The sequence below is a fragment of the Chelonia mydas genome, chromosome 14 (genome assembly GCF_015237465.2).
Source record: "Chelonia mydas isolate rCheMyd1 chromosome 14, rCheMyd1.pri.v2, whole genome shotgun sequence".
Classification (NCBI taxonomy): Eukaryota; Metazoa; Chordata; order Testudines; family Cheloniidae; genus Chelonia; species Chelonia mydas.
The window spans coordinates 15,888,654-15,906,017 of NC_051254.2; the positions used below are offsets into that span (position 1 = coordinate 15,888,654).

Sequence of the window (17,364 nt, forward strand, 5' to 3'; positions counted from 1 at the left end):
TTGCTCTGTGCCTCAGTTTACCCATGTGCACAGAACCTCACAGGGTTGCTGTGAGGCTTACTTCGTTAATGCTCATAAAGCCCTTTGATGTCATTAGGTGCAAAGTGGAAAGTATCAGTGATTATATTTCTTTGTATTATTACTGATCACTAATCCCAAGCCAAGCGAACATCAGCGAAGTGAAACGTACTCAAAGAATTGATGGTGTTCTACGACGATAAGAAAATACTTTGGAAAGGTACCGAGGGGAAAAAATGCAATTTTGTAGCTGGTTGAGAGGAGAGGTGTAAAGGATTTGTTCCCACTGCGGATGGGTTTGCTGGATTTCCTCTTTATTGCTCAAAAGATGACAAAGCCAACAACTCTTCTGCAACCTGAAAGCCAGAATAGATCGTTTTGATGCAGGGACCATCTTCTGTGTGTGGAGTGACCAGCAAAATGCAGCCCTCATGAGGCCTGGAGATGCTACCACAATAAAAGAAATAACAGTAGAAAAACTGGCCAGATATTATTCGCCTAATATTTATCGGATATTGCATCCAGCTCCTGCAGTCTTTCCTTCACTCTTGCAAAACTCCCACTGGCTTCAAGTTGGAAGGACAGGGGACTCTAGGATTTGCCTCTGCTGCGGTCTCAGAAGACAGGAGATAGCTGGATCATAGAAACAAATCAATAGTCCAGCATCTAGCCGCTCTGTTGGATCCAGCCCGCAGAGGCTGTTCCACACCAGCTCTGCGCAGAGCTCTGACACGTGTCAGAGCAGCCCTTTGCAGAAGCAGAACGCCAGCCTGCCTGGGACAGCTACTGCCTGCTGGGGTAACAGGAGGCATTGTTGGACTAGGAACATTTCCCTTTACCCCCAGGAGGAGAACTAAAGCAGCCCTTTGCCCCTCACCTGGGCACCCTCTGGACCCCCCTGAGGTGTAGGCACGAAGGAACAGACCAGGGTTCTGGGGGCGGCCAGGAGGCCAGCCTTAGGTTTCCACAGACAGCATTAATTTTATTTCAGGGATTTGTCACTGAGGAAACCAGAGCCTGGCTCGGATCTATGCAGTTTTTCCCCCGGGTGCCGAGCCACACAGAGCGCTGGGCTGCAAGGAGGGAGGGGACAGATAAATAAATAAATAAAAACTGCCGAGAAGTTTACTCCCCCGCCCCCCGATCGCTTTCAAGAGACCGCCGCGGTGCTCTCCGGCGAGAGAGGCAGCAGGCGGCGCGCGGAACCCGCTCCCGCGCCGGGCGAGAAGCCGAGCCGCGGGCGAGCGAGGGCGCCAAGGGCTCCGGGGCCGCTCGGGCGGCGGGCAGCACCGCGAACTAAGCCAGGCTCCGCGGCGCGGATGAGGGCAGGGGCTGGAGCGGAGAGCGCCCGGGGGATGCCAGCGAGCAAGGCGCCCCACGCCACCCCCGGCCTGGGTCTGCCTCGCTGAGCAGCTGTGTCTGGGGAGGAGCCGGGGCCACCGCGGCGATGAACAGCTCGCTGGCCCAGCTCATCGCGTCCGGCGGCGAGGCCGGCTGGCAGCCCGAGTCCGTGCTCGTCCCGCTGGCGTACTCGCTCATCTTCCTGCTGGGCACGGTGGGCAACTCGCTGGTGCTGGCCGTGCTGCTGCGGAACGGGCCGGTGAATAACACCACCAACCTCTTCATCCTCAACCTGGGCGTGGCCGACCTGTGCTTCATCGTGTGCTGCGTGCCCTTCCAAGCCACCATCTACACCCTGGAGGGCTGGGTCTTCGGGCCCTTCCTGTGCAAAGCCGTGCACTTCTTCATCTACCTGACCATGTACGCCAGCAGCTTCACCCTGGCCACCGTCTCCCTGGACAGGTAGGAAAACGGAGAGGCCAGGGCAGCAGGGGGGCTGCCCTCCTTCCAGCCCCCGCCCCCCCCCCACCTTGGCAAATAACTCTCAGCAACTTTCCTTGGTTACTTTCCAACCTGGCCAGCCAGCCAGAACCTCTCCCGCTCTGCCCAGAAGTTACCAGAGAGAGCTGGAGGGCATAGGGAATCGGGGGCAGGAGGGGACTAGCAGCTGCACTGGAAGGGCTAGCAGAGGGGTGCAGTGTGGGAGCAGGAGGTGAGCTCCCCAGTGGGACAGAAGGCTCTCAGGGCTTCTTGCAGGGCGGGCGGGGGTGTTCCTGGAAGTTGCAGTGCCCCAGCAAGCTCGGGTCTTCGCATGGTGGTGGAAACAGGCAGCTTAGAGGAAATGGGACTGTGCTCTGCAGGGGAGAGGGGGGGATTAGGCACCCGTAGACGGCTGAGCTGGGGATGCTACATTACCTGGGACCAGTTCCTGGCCCCAGCCCAGCTCAGAGTAGATGAATTCGCTAGGGGGACGGAGCGGAGGACCCCAAAGCATTCCCGTGGCTGAAGGAGAGAGACAGATGAAACCAGCAGCACTGTGCTTTTGGGAGCTCAGCCTGGCTGGCAGGGTTCAGAGTCATCACCCAAATTGTGGTCCACATGCAGGGCCAGAGTCTCTTCTCACGCGCCTGGGAGGAAAGCCGGAGTGGGTCCATTGACAGGAGAGGTGCTACATCAGTGTGAGTGAGGGGAGAAGCACGACTGCTTTCCCTTGACTCAGCTCCCCAGAGGGGCCAGGAGGTTTTTCAGTGAAAGAGAAAGAGGGACATCAATGGAAAACGGTGTGGTTTAAGCAGAGTTCAGGTAGGGCCCAGTCTACACTTAAAGATTAGATCGACCAACCACTGTAGTGTAGACACTTGCTACAGCGACAGAAGGAGTTTTTCTCTGGCTGTAGTTAATCCACCCCCTGAGAGTCAGTAGCTAGTCAATGGAAGAATTCTAGCACTATCTACACTGGGCTTAGGTCAGTTTAATAATGTCTCTCAGAGGTGTGTGTTTTTCACACCCCTTAGAGACGTAGCAAGGATGACCTACATTTTAGGTGCCAACTGGGCCTATGTTGCGGGTTTGCACCAATGTGACTATATAGGCTTTGTCTCCACGGCCAGAGAGTTGGGTTTTTACCTCAGGATAACGAAGGCGCATTAGCCAGCCTGCTGCAAAATCCTAATGAAGACAAGGCACCTGTAGATTTTCCTGCAAGGGAAAGTAGGTGAGGTCAGCCATGAGCAGGGGGTGAGCTACAGGTGCCTTATTTCCACTAAGATTTTACAGCAGGATAGTGAACACTGCCCCTCACCACCTTTTTTGCACAGACATAGCCTTTAACTCGACCCGCTCACCCACGTGAAAACGACAACTGCCTCACCTTCTCTCGGATTTTAACTCAACGTAAAAACACACCTTTGGTTTCTGTTGTGAAGACATACCTGTGACATCAGGTCACACCTGTATGATTTTCTCTGAGGGCCACAGAGAGATACAGCGATGGGTAAATGGATGAAGCATGCAGGTCAACCACATGAAAACCAAAGGGCAATATTAGCATGAAACGGGTCTCTCTCCCCTACAGAAGCTACAGTGGAGACATCCCCATCCCCAAGGAAAGCCGGGCATGAAAAGAGGAAGCTTGCTCTTGTAAATAAGGGAGCGTGTTAATTAAACTGAAGAATTTAAATGGAGGTTTCGGAAGTGTACACTTCCTGAGTCTCCTGGGGGCATTGCCAGAGTTGGTTTTTAAGAGCAGACAACAAGAGAATGCTGGTGTAAAGCTAACAGCAGAGAAACTCCTGAGGGTCAGAGTGTGAATCCCTTATGCCTACCGATGAGCATTTACTTATCTGACAACAAGGTTACTTGTACATGTAACTGCTCACTATTGTAAGGAATGGGTTCACAATCTGGCCCTAGATGATCAGAAAGTTTTCAGTGTCTAGAATTGCTAAAAGACAACAAAGTTCCTGGGAAACGTGTGGGAACAACAAGGAGGGTGGGGAAAGGATTTCAAAAGAAACCGGCAGCTAGATTCTGATTTCATGTACACGGACGTACATGTGGAGAAAGCTATTTAGTTCACTGGAGCCAGTCTAGATTTATACTGATGTAAGTGAGATCAAAATCTGTCCCTGTTTGTTTTAACTCAAGGCTTTGGGAGATAAGGTGAGCAGGTTATCAAAACCAGAGAGAAAAACAAGCTATGACTGTCCGTGATCTTGGCATAGAGGCTCAGAAATAGATGTCGTAATGTAAGCAGCAGCTCTTAGCTCATTTGAGGAATTACAGAAATCACACCTGCTTTGTAAATAGCATTTGATAAATGGCAAAGTAGGTAAATTTTTAAAAAAAAGTTACGAAAGCTAAACATTTCCACTCACCAACACCTTTTATTTGCATTACTCGAAAGAACATTTCTCTCTAACATACATTATTGAATACTATTATTATTAATTATTATTATTATTAAAACGCCAGATGATGATTCCAGGCTGGCCTGGGGGCACCTGACAATACTGTAGATTAGAACGAATGCTGGTTTTCAATTAAAACTGTCATGTACAACAGCGAGGTTTGGAATTGGAATTCTCCCTAACGAAGGCAGCCTGCAGCGTTTGACATTTGTAATTGTGATTTGCTCCTGCTGATCTCTACCACCAATTCAGCATTCAAGAGGTCGAGAAGTAATTAATTTGCAGCGAGAAAGATAATCGTGGCTCTTGAAACTTTTCTATTAGAATATTTTCTATTTAAAGTCAAAAGTACTCGGCGTTCAGGACTTCAAACCTGCAAGATCTGTGGATCTTAGAGCCAACTAGAAAGATGCCAAAAGCCCTTTTTGCAAACCCTTGGCAGGCCATTATAGAACAGAAGCCAGACAGAAAGTTGTCTTTTCTTTGCCTTTCACAAAATTGTATTTTATTTTTTATGTCTTATTTGTTTTGCAATGAATAATTGCTTTATGCAGCAGCCGCTTGTCACCAAAGGAGCCGTAGAAGGGCAGGTATAATTCAGCTTGGCAGAATTCAGTTTTTATTTTTCTATAATTTTGACAGATAAGATCGCTGTTTATTTTTAAGCATTTTTTCTATTTTTAATCGATGTAAATTTTCACAGCTGTGGAAAATCAGAGGGCAGGAAGACAATTATTTAGTGACAGACTTTGAGATTCAAAATATAAAAGCTTTGTAACCCAATTGTCAACATCACATGTGGACATATAGAAAGTAACTAGCTTTGCGTCAAACTCTAATATGTTCTCAAGTAGCATTTTTCTTACTTTGCCTGTCTGTATATTTCGAGTATTATCAATGGAAGTATTTTTTCATCAGTTTGTATATTTACAGTGGTGAAATCAATGTTTGATGACATTTACTGATAAAAAGCTAATCCTTCCAAGTCTACGTATATTTAAAGCAGGTGAAGGGCCTGATTCTCCTCTCCCACCAATGTAAAATCAGGAGTAACTCTATGGACGCCGGTGGAGTTACACCAGTGTAAAGCTTCTGAGAACTATGGGAAAAGAGAACTGAGGCCACAGGAGTTTGATGTATAATCGGGAGATTACTAAACTATCATTTACATCTTTCCTCTGTGTGATCATCGTATTCCCGCTGTTCCTGACGATAGTTTTCAGAGGGAAAAGCAGTGGGAGCTGTGAATGAGATTAAAGGAAACTCACACCCTGTGCCTCTTGTTTACTATCTCTCACTAATCTCATCTTTCAATGACATTTCCAACGTGCCTATCTTCACAGTATTTCGGTGCCAGTCTTCTGATACAATAACCAAGTCAGTCCAAGACTAAGGATTCCAGAAATGAGGCTGGCATAAAATACCCTCAGAGTAGTACAAAATGGATCAACTCATTTCTTTCCATTTTCTGAGGTACCTCTCCCTTGTCAAATCCTGCCCCTCGATATATTTCCCTTCCAGTCTTGCATTTGACGCAAGCTACTAGTATGTTAGTAATGTACGAAACAAGGGACTCAATCAGTGACATCTCATTTGGGAGTGGAAGGTGCCCAGAACCTCACAGGGGGCACTCAGCTCTTTGCAGGATCAGACCCAAAATGTAAGAGGTGAAATGGTAGGAAATGGCAACGATTCTCTAGTAAAATTTTGCAAGCCAAAAAATTTATGAATTTCTTGCCATCCGCTGTGCTCTCTTCTCGCCACAAGAGCATCAATATTATGTTGCAGTGACTCACTCTGGGGAACTAACCTTTTGGATGACACATGAAGGTCTCAGCTACACCTAAAATGTAGGTTGGCCTAGCTTTGTCGCTCAGGGATGTGAAAAATTAACCTCCCCCCGCCCCAAGAGACATAGGTTTGCCGACCTAAGCCCTGGTATAGACACCGCTAGGTCAATGGAAGAATTCTTCTGTTGACTCAGTTGCCACCTCTCAAGCAGGTGGCTTTACTACAGTGATGGAAAACCCCTTCCTGTCTGTCGCTGTAGCAAGCCTCTGCATTCCAGTGGCTCCTCTGTTGCTGTAGTGCTTGTAGTAGAGACATACACTTCAGACACTTGGCATTTAAATGGTCATCATTGCAACAGCGGGAGGGGCTGAATTCTGTAACCACAAAGAAGAGGCTAGAGGGTAGTTTCCACTTTTCTGGGTGTGCAGGCTTCCCTTAGTTGGTTTCAGTGGACATCAGGTTAAACAGGGGAGGCTTGAAAAACAGAGCTCTGAAAACTTCAATTTCATGACTCTCCTCACCTCCCCCTTCTCCAAAAAGGAAAGGTTAGATCCTGAAGAATGCAACTCTGGTTGCCAGTGAGAATCCAAAGGCTGCAGAATTGGGGGATTTTCTATAGCTGTAGGGTTTGGGCTTCACCCTGCAATCGGAAAACAACCCTTACTCCAGCAAACGGTCCCACAGGCTTCAGGGAAAAGGGCTGTGGGGTTGGGACTTTGATGGATCAGTTCCTCTCGAAATAGAAGCCCTCTAGAATCTTTCTCATGTTTTATCTGGAGGCTGTTTACCAGGTAATAACCATCAAGAGGAATTCACTAGTGGGCATAGGCCGATGCTAAAAACATGTTTTAAAAGCTTGCTGCGAATTAGATGTGCATTTTAAAATTTATGCAGCTCAGGATTAGGGTAAAGCTATATGCAGAAGTCTCTAACCAGTTAGATCTCAGTCCTGCAATGCACTCGGTACCCTGACCTCCCATTGGCCACCTAGTGCTGGCTGAACATCAATAGCTATTTGCACATCCTCCCCAGAACATTATACACAATAATCCTAGCTGATATCTTTGTGCCTGTGGTAAGACTGAATATACTTTGGGAGGTGTTTGATGGGTTTTGCAATGCAAGTCTATTAATTTATGCTAATTTATGGTTACAATTAATAACAATGAAAACCCCCCTTTAAAATGGTATATCAACCACATGTAATGACCGCCCAATAACCCCCCTCTTCCCCCAGAGAACAAAGCTGAAAGTCAGAGCCATTATTGCTTGAGCTGAAGGATTCTGCATGAGAGCTAGGAGCTGCAGCAAACTCACATCCTCTGTGGTTTGGGCCCAGGTGGAGATGGGGTGTTGGGGAAGGGGGAGATGTGTAATCTACAGGACAGCTGATTACACGTCATCATCTTGGCACTTCACAAGCTTGTTTTGAAATGGAGCTTCAGTATGGGAGGTAGCCAAGAGTCGGCAGCATGCCCTGTTTCATGAGAAAAGGATAGGAAAGCTGCATCTTTATTAGATGAAGTTCCTGCTCCTATTAAAGTCACTGGCAAAAACTCTCAGTGGCGTCAGTGGAAATGAAGTTTATAGTGCTGAAGGAAAAACCTTAACCCTGATTCCTAACTGTGTCACTCCAGTTTTAAGCCAGTGTAACTCCTCTGAAGTCAGTTACACCAGCATAGATTGCAGTAATGAAATGGGGAATCAGGCCCTTGTTCCCTCTCCCTGATGGAGAAAGAGAAATTCTTCTCCTTAAAAAAGTGATGGGTCATGCTCTTTCCCTGAGGACAGATCTGTTGGTAACCAGGAATTTTGCACCCTCAGTGCCAGGTGCAGACATCAGAGAGCTGACTGTGGCAAATAAAATGATTCTCCAGCCCATACACCGGTGCACCATCAACCATTGTTTCAGAGCCAATTCCCTGGGGAGGCTCTCTGACGGATGTGGAGCTGATGAGATATAAATATTTTACATCTCTTAAAGAGCCACATGGTCAAAAGACCAGAGCAACATGTGCCTACAAACAACAGCAGTTGCATGTGCATAAAACAGGTCACTGCATTCACAAGTACAAATGTGCATTTTTGCAGCTGCATTTTCAAGGGAGCACCAGTCGCTGAAAGCACAGCCCTTTGAGTCTGCTGCTTTTACTATGTCATTGTCATATACAGAGATGGGCCAAACCAGAAGTTCAAATTTAAGTCCCTTTGGATTTTGTGGATGGTGGCATTTCAGAAACTGAAATTTCTTCAACCCTATGGCTTTGGTTCCAGTTGGATCCCAAATGGAGGAACCCTATTTTCTAATTCTGTTCTTGATGTAACCAAGATCTCATTAGAATAAGCTTAGGTATCCATCCAAGGTGACCGAGCTGGTAAGTGGGTGAGCTTGCAAGATTCTGACATTTTGGAAACTGCAGCTTCCAAGACGTAGGTGCCATTTAATCCAAACCAGATTCGTAGCCCTAATTCAGCCTTAAACTCAGATCACACCCTAAAAATGATTTGGATCTGAGCTCAGCCGCCGTGGCCCATATATTGTTATTATATAAAATGTAAAAGACATGGTGAAAATCAGTGACAAAGAGAAGTTTGAGTTACCATCTCCTCTCTACCAGCCTGGTCAGGCACATTGTCTACATGGAGATTTGACACCAGGCCAGGGTATGACGCTACAGCATCCTAGCTAGCTAGCCTTGCACTAATTGTCTGTTTCGACCCAGCTACCATGCACTAAAAGTTTGAGACAGCAATACATCAAAGCACACCATGGAACTTTTAGTGCGTGGTAGCAGGGTCCGCCTGGCCAGTTAGCACGTGGCAGGCTAGTGCGCTGTAGACACCCTGGAGTGTCTTGCACAAAGGTTCTGTGGAGACAAGCCCTTGGAAATGGGACAATTAGTTAAACAAGAAATTACATTAGAAGTGCAAAGTTTTTCATTTTAACTCTTTTTCTCCTTCTGTTCTCCCCATGTAGCTGGCCTGATGGTGTTTTCTCCGTTTTAAATAGAACTGTAGTTTTGTTCTGTTCTCTCCCTTGCAGGTACTTGGCCATTAGATACCCTTTGCATTCTAGAGAACTCAGAACCCCTCGGAATGCGCTCACAGCCATTTGCCTCATCTGGGGTCTTTCCATTATTTTCTCCGGCCCGTATCTCAGTTACTACCAGGAGTTCCAGATGGCCAACCTGACCGTCTGCCATCCCATCTGGAAGATCTCCCAACGCAAGATCATGGACATCTGCACCTTCATCTTCAGCTATGTCATCCCAGTGCTGATCCTTAGCCTCACCTACATGAGGACTATCCGTTACCTCTGGACATCCGTGGACCCCATTGAAGATATGTCCGAATCCAAGAAGGCCAAGCGCAAGGTCACCAGGATGATCATCATTGTAGCGGTCCTCTTCTGTCTCTGCTGGTTGCCCCATCACCTGATCATCCTGTGCGTCTGGTTCGGCTATTTTCCTTTCAACCACGCCACCTACGTGCTCAGGATCCTCTCGCACCTGATCTCGTACTCCAACTCCTGCGTCAACCCCATCGTTTATGCCCTGGTCTCCAAGCATTTCCGCAAGGGCTTCAAGAAGATCTTCAACTGCCTCTTGCACAAGAAGGTGGCCAATAAGGTACATGTGGTACAGGTAACCAACACTGTCAGCACCCTGGAGGCGGATCTGACTGAAGTGACACATATCAACGAGCCCCCACCTGCCAGGTCCTTCACCAGCTGCCAGATCCCAGGCCAGCCATGGGGGGAGACGGAGCAGCTAGGGCGCCAGCAGAAAGTAGCCAACTCCTTCATCACCTTCAATGTCACCTAGTGGAACTTCTTTCCTAGTGGCTTAAAAAAAAAAAAAATCTTCTGACTCTAGGGCAGTGTCACGTGGACCCAGGTAGGACTGAACTTTGGCTTTAATGTACTGCTCACAGGAATCTCAGCGTTTAAAATGCTGATGCTTTCTAGTCTCTCAGCCACGTGAATGATTAAGACGGCTATGTGGAATGTGGTTTCATTGCCCTCCTCTTGGCATCATCACGTAGCTCCAGCGATCAAAACCTACTTTCCCCAAACCAATTCCTAAACGTACTAGTATGTGGCCCTCCACTTTGTGATAATGGTCAGTCAGTGTGTGTGTGTGGGGGGGGGGGGCGGAGGGGGTTAGATTGGAAGCAAATTATTTTATTTCCTTTGAGAAAGAATTTTGCACCTTTGAAAGTCTTACAGAGCCACTTGGCTGCAGGAGAAAGACTTGTGGGAGACCTTTAGAGCTCCCCTCACTAGCCTTGGCCCTAGAACATTCTCTCCAGATTGCTCTGCACTTCTAAAGAAAAGATCCTGCTTCGGTGCAGGTGGCCGACTGGGGAAGCTCATTGCTGCGCTGGTAAAAGTCATTCCATTATAACAGCCAAAAAAGGGGAGTGGCTTGTTCAGTGACCCTTCTGCTGTCACACAGGAGTCTCCAAAAGGGATGAGTTGGGGGGACAGGTTTCAGAGGGTTTGTATATAAAAGTGCAGGAAGGAAGCTCAGTTCTCACAGGTTCTCTGTGATCTCACCTTTTTGCATTTATAACAGAAGTCTGTTGCAATGGAAATGACGGTGATGTCACAAATGCAGCATTATGAGCTGGGTTCTTCGGTGCCATGCCCCTGGTGTGGTCACTTGCACCAGTGCATGCAAAGTGCATGTAAACAGCAGCCAGCCTGATCGGTGTAAATAGCAACGCAAGGTATGGGTGGAGAAGTTGTCACAGTGGGATTGACAGGGAGGAGAACATGTGTGGAAGGACAAGTGGGTTGAAACACAAAGTGCTCTTGTCTCCTCCGACAAGCAGAAAGGGGCCAGTTCAGTTGGAACCTGGGCAGGGGGCACAGAAGGGAAGATTTCAAATAGGGTTGCACTAGCATAACAAACAAGAATTTGACCAACTCCCTTTGGCATCATGTTGGGTCTGCAGGTTCTTCAGACCCAACCGAATGACTGTACTCACATTTGGAACTCTAAAGGCCAGATTCTTTGGAGTGACTCCACTGAAACCAGTGAAGTTCCTTGGCTGAAAAGAAGAGCAGAATCCGGCTTGTTATGCTCCCACTCCCTGAATGTTTAAATGCCTGTCACTTGCTTTGCACACCTGCCCTGACTGCTGCACACACTCATGTTACACCACATTGGTTGTTACACCGCCATTTTCTGAGCAACTTCCACCGTTAATCTCACTGCAAATTCCATGGAAGTCACGCCCCCTGACTCCAGGCTGCATTTAGTTGAATTAGGCTCGGTGTCTGGGAAGATCCTTTGAACCCCATGTGACACCTGTGTAAGTGTCTAGTTGCTACTGCTGAGTACTTGAGCAGGGTCACTGGAACCATTTTTATAGCGGGGGCCCTGAGGGTCATTGAACCAAACAGCAAACCCCTTTATATGACGGCAGCCAGGCACTGGGTTGCTATTAGTGCTTCAAGCCAGGGGAAACCGCTTCACCCTACTTCCCTTCCAGCACCCCTGGACATGATTCAGGCTCCAAACTGAGATGTTTCTTTCCCTCACCTTCAAGGTCTTTCACGGTTCTATCCCTCCCCCTTAGTTCACTCATCCCCCTTCCTGGGGGGATGACAGCCTCAGCCAGGCACTTGTCAGCTTCTCACACAAACATCATCTCACTGCCCCTCCTCTGGAATTCCTGCCTTAAACTGACCTGAAAGCCCGCCGCCTTAACCCTCCCCTTCAAATCCCTCCTCCACCAGAATCAACCAGCCAGTCTAGGCTGAGGCATAGCTAAGAAAAGTTGGCATTTTATCTACCATAATACAAACAAACAGTTACCAATGTATATTACAATTCTCTGTATTTGATTGTATTGCATACATCACTGTGTTATTAGCTTGTAAGATCACTGGGGTCAGAGAACATGTCTTCATATATGTGTGTACCGAGTCAAGCACAATAGGGCCCTGATCCTGACCAGAGTTTCAGGTGCCATTACAACACAAATGTTAAATAGTATTAAGAAGAAGGTGAATGTTTCAAGTGTATCCCTGTGGCTTGGGCCACTTTGGACACGTGGCTAGCCCAGTCACATGGTTCCCATCCTTATCCCTGACTGCCTAAGTTCTATCCATGTGTCCCCTTTTTCCACAGAACGACAAAGCCAGCCACCATTTTGAAGATCATTGCCATATATATCAGAGGTGGGTCTGAAACAATCCTCTAGGTACAAATACCCCTAATAAAATTGGCATGTCTGGACCGGGAATGAAATCTTGGGGTGTGAGTTTAGTCTTCCTGGCAGGTGACAGTGTGAACACCTGCAAAGGAAGGTGGACCAGGGAAACTGATTTTTAGCGGCATGGGTTATCCAGGTGCTGCTACTGAGAGGACAGTCTGCCACTGATGAGATTAGCTGTGCTAACCAGATGCAGGATCATGGGGACTTTTATGTCATATAAGTGGAGCTGTGATTCTCACCTAATGTATATATCTGTACTTACCACCCTGGTCTGTTTCATATGCTGTGTATACATTAGCACCTTTAATTGCAATGTGTTTCAAAGTGCTTTGCAGAATGTCCAGAGAGATCACTTTCTATGTGCCATTGAAATGGTGGAATACAGCAGCAGCCCTACACGAGACATCTTAGGAGGCAAATGAAGAATTACATATCCAGTTGAACTTAATGGGCATATAAATCACCTATCTTGACCAAAGCACCTGGGTTGATGCCAAAAAGACCCATGGGATTTTAATTGCCACAGACAATCAGCACATGAGCTTGACATCTCATCCAAGAGAAGGCACCTTCAGTAGCTCGCCAGCCTGGGGCATCGGCTCAGTACCGGCTCACCTAGAAGAGCACCACCCACTGCATCACCGTTCTTCTGCAGCATCTGAGTGCCCCTTGGAGAGCTTCAATGTAAATACTGACTCCGCCATGTAGTGTAGCCAGCACTGTATTCCATGAATGCTTAGTCCTGACACCGTGTTGTGACACTAGGCCAGTGATACTCAGACCTCAGCGGTTCAGGAGCCAAATGATCAGCATGACCCAAAAGAGCCACAGTCGTGTGAATTCATTGTTCCATTTACTATAGTACTATCTAGTCATGTTTAAACGGTATGACAGGGGAAATCTATATTATTCTCACAGCAAAATGACTGACCAAGCATTATTATTTTATCAACTACAATTAGTTAATAGCAGAGTAAAAGCCTCCTGACTGGTTAATAACTTGGATTGGTTAACAATGAAATCACACAGTGTTTTAATACCATGCGCTGCAAAGAGCCTCAGGAGACACATTAAAGAGCCGCTTTTGGCTCGTGAGCCGCAGTCTGGGTATCATTGCATTAGGCAGCATGGGCTGCAGTAACCAGCATGGGAGCTGGAGAGCCAGAGCAAACCCCAGGGTCTGCCTGGGTCCAGCTGCCTCAATAAAGAACCACCTTTATATTCATCACAGCCGAGTCCTGTCTCCTTTCACCCGGAGAGATTCTACAGGTGAGACGCTGCTTAGCGTCCGACAATCCGACAGAGGTGGTACAGCAGCTGTTGGGGGGGTGGGGAGTTGTTTTTCTTTTGTTCATTGAGGGACCCTGAGTAGAACCTAGTTCTGTTGATGATGAGGCCATGCCCTCTGGAGGATTGGGGTTTTTCTCTTCATCTGCCCCCCAGACAGGCATGTGCTAGGACTCCAGACCACACTTTATGTCTAAGAGATGTCATGATGAGTGCAGTAGGACATACTGCAGGAGAAGCCAGCCAGATGTACACTGCAATATTTGGTGTGTCCCCCCGCACACCTTTGAACACAGTTGACCAATTTTAGCCCTGTTGCAAGTGGGAGTTGCATATACTCACATCAGGCTGAGTCCGACTCAGGCTCCGTGCTCTTGGAATGAAGGGCTCTGTGAATGGCTTTATAATTACAGCTGCGCCCAGTCTGTGGAGAGTGGTTGAGTGCTCTGTTTGGAAACTATTATTATGTCCACTCTGGGATTTGACATTAGCAGCACTTAAAAACACAAACCCACATGCTTCACCGCTGAGAGGTACGAGACCACGAAAGACATACAGAATCCTCCTGAAGAACCTATTCTGCATTACAACTGGGAGGGAAATGGTTTGCCCTTCCCACAAGAATTTGAGATTTTGACTTTTTTTCCTGTCCCGAAACAGGACAAAAAGACAAAAATCTTGAAAATTTTCAAGAACCAATAATCTGAAGGAAAAAAAAAAGTGGCTCGGATCAACTGAAATGCTTCCTTTAGATAATTTCAAACCATTTTGATTTTGCCCTTAAATTTGGGAATAAAGCATCATTTCAGATTTTAAAACTCCAAACTTTTTGTTTTGAAAATGTTGAAACAGGATGTTTTGACAATGTCTGAACTTTTTGTCCACATTTTTTTTTCTTCGAATCAGGAGATTTGGGGAAGCCGACCCTTCCTTGCGAACAGTTTTGGTTTTGATGAATTAACATTTTCCCATGGAAAAAAAAAAAGTTTTGTCGGAAAGTTTCCAGCCTGCTCTACTCTTCATCCATTCCCATCCCTAAGAGCCAAAACACTTTGCTCCTTTGTTACTGCATCCAATAACAGTCACATTTCAGCCCAGATCTCAAGCCCTTTGAGTCTGCAGGACCCTTATCTGATACATGGATTATACCAAAGCTTCTGGGACTGGATTTCTTTTTAAATGCGTTTGGCACAGTTGTGGATGCTAGATGCATAAGTCATTAATAATTATAACCATATTAAGTGCCGGATCTGCTCACTTGGCCCTGGTCTGTTACATAAATCAGTTCACGTTCAAAGGAACCAGAAGTAGCAGTAAATGGGCTTTGCAGATTTTTCAGGGGCTCCATCCTTGCGGCCACATCCTGAAATCTTCACTAAGGCAACCCTCAATCAACCATCAGTGGGAGATTGAAGGCCCTATCTTACATTAATGGAAGCCCTTCCATTGACTTCAATGGGCTTTGGATCAGGCCTTCATTAAGGAATTCAGGCTCTGGCTCCAGAGATGGCCCCAAGGTGCAAAGTTCAAACCCTGCCTTGGATCTGAAATTTCCCAGAGTTCAGGGTGGTTAGCTGCAGGTTTTGGGCTGAAGCCCATCTCTGATCTAAACACCTTGGGAATACGTACTCTATTTACAACAAGCTCCTTCTCCAGTCCCTGTTGCTTTGATCCCTCCCCTGAGAAGCACTTAACTGTCAAACATTTTATCTTTCCCATTAAAACTTATTATAACCAGATCCAGCTAGCCCTATGCCGAGGACCATAAATTGCCCAATGCTTCTTTATTAATAATTATATTTAGTCTAGCCATGCACCCAGCATAAGTCACAGACATTGATTGCATAAACAGCTCCATTATTTATCTCTGTATTTATCTTCCTGGTTGAAACCTTTCATGGCAAAGAAAAACGTGTAATAAGCCATAGAAACATGGCTAATAACAGCCTTCTCCTACTCCTCTGCTCTTGGGCTTGAGAGAGTCTCTTCTGGCTGATGGATGACCTCTCCTTGCACTGCCTAGATTCACCTTTCAGAAGCAGGATTTGTTCTGTCTCAAGAGACCAGCTGCTGGCTTATTTTAGTCACCCATGGAAAAGTTCAAAGGCAGAACAGATGAAGAGAATGAGGGGGGCTGGAGACTCAAGTGATTTATTTGTGGGGGTAAATCTGGCTTCACCCCAAACTGTTCCCTGACTCTGAAAGTTTAACCAGCACTTGATAGATCCTTCTGTGCTTTGCCTTATCAGGGACCATATAGGTAACTAGACTGATGGACAAATCTGTCACAATACAAGGCAATATTTAATTTCATTGCAGCCTCCAGATCTCTGTGTGGTTCACTGATATCCCCTCACTTCTCTCCTCTACTAGTAAAATTCACATCACATCACTTTTACATTGTCCTTTGGTTAGAAGTCTGTTGCAGAGCTGGTTTGCTCCATTGTGTTACAGCAAGAGCTGATTTCTCTCTTCCTGAACAACTTGAGGTCACTATGGCTAGTCCCGCCCACTGTGTATACCTCAGTAATATTTGTACATCTCCTCCCAGACGGTGCCACACATTAGGAGCTCAGCAACTTTTGACATGTCAACTGACTTGAGGAAATTCTTCATAATGAGTGGTGTCCCGATGAGAACTCCTCCAGATCTCAGCATTGGGAAGGAGGAATGCAGATGAGGGCCTGGGATAGCCATCAGCCATCAGAGCTTCTTTAATAACACTTACATTGGACACATATGTGATAGCTGCCATCTTGGCCAATGGACCCGGGATTGCATTGGGGACTGCCAGAGCTAAAAGCATGAGCTGCTATGGCTTGAGTCAAGGCTTTCTAGCCTCTGTGGATTGGGCACATGGGGGACTTGTAACAGACTTACTAGTGGGTTACCTGTACAAACCACATAGTCCAATAGGTAAAGGAATGGACTAGAAGTCAAGAGACTTGGATTCTCTGCCTACAAGGCCATTAACTCATTGTTGAGCCAGTCACTGCCCCTGTCTGTGTCTCAGTTTCCCTGTCTATAAAATGGGAGTGATTTATACTGATCCTTCTCTACAAAGTGCTCTGAGATCTCTGGGAAGAAAAGTGCTTCACAAGAGCTAAGTATTAATATTAGTACCTTTGACGTCACTCTTAGGAGACGTGGCAGTAAAATGAAAAAGGAGAATAAAATGAAGCCCATGATTTCTAAACTGTCCACGAACATCTTTGCAGGTGATCAGAAAGAACGGCATGGGTTAAACACCAGAAGGGCTATACTGAGTCTTGTTCGCATTTAAAAAAAAACCAAACAAACCATGATTAAGGCTGTAAATTCAAGATCTCAAAAGCAAGGAAATGCCAGAATGTAGGGTGACTGTGAATCTTAATTGGGCTTCCTTAGGTATGTGCATTATGATAGGCTTTAGTTACACGACCACATACTATTCTATTCCTTCCACACAAGCGCTGCCTCGTTCAGTGCCCAGGAGAGACGGCATTCATTTAACAAGCAGCTATTCAGTATTCCTTTTTAACCTCTGTGGAAAAAATAGCATGTGATCATATAACTAAAGACTGCAGTATACTGCATACCCCTTCACTCCCTCTGCCTTCAAGACAGGCTATTACTCCTTCCCCTCCATACGTCTGGGTGCCAGCCAGCAGGGAAGAGCTGCCAGCAGGGAAGAGACTGTCTCCCTGCTCTCAGCCCCAGCCTCCAGCGCCACACAGATCCCGGCAGCCAGCAGGAGCCCACCCCACAGCTGTGGCGCTCGTGCCCCCCAAGATGAGTGGGTCATGACAGA

The 17,364-nt window shown here is 46.7% G+C and overlaps 1 protein-coding gene across 1 annotated transcript; it reads left to right on the top strand.

The window, feature by feature from the left end:
* The first annotated feature begins 1,205 nt into the window (after positions 1–1,205).
* Positions 1,206–13,512, top strand: GALR2 (galanin receptor 2). Its single transcript, XM_007072594.3, has 2 exons — positions 1,206–1,821; positions 9,103–13,512. The coding sequence occupies exons 1-2, from the start codon at positions 1,466–1,468 to the stop codon at positions 9,881–9,883; spliced, it is 1,137 nt and encodes a 378-aa protein (XP_007072656.1). The 5' UTR covers positions 1,206–1,465; the 3' UTR covers positions 9,884–13,512.
* The last annotated feature ends 3,852 nt before the right edge of the window (positions 13,513–17,364 follow it).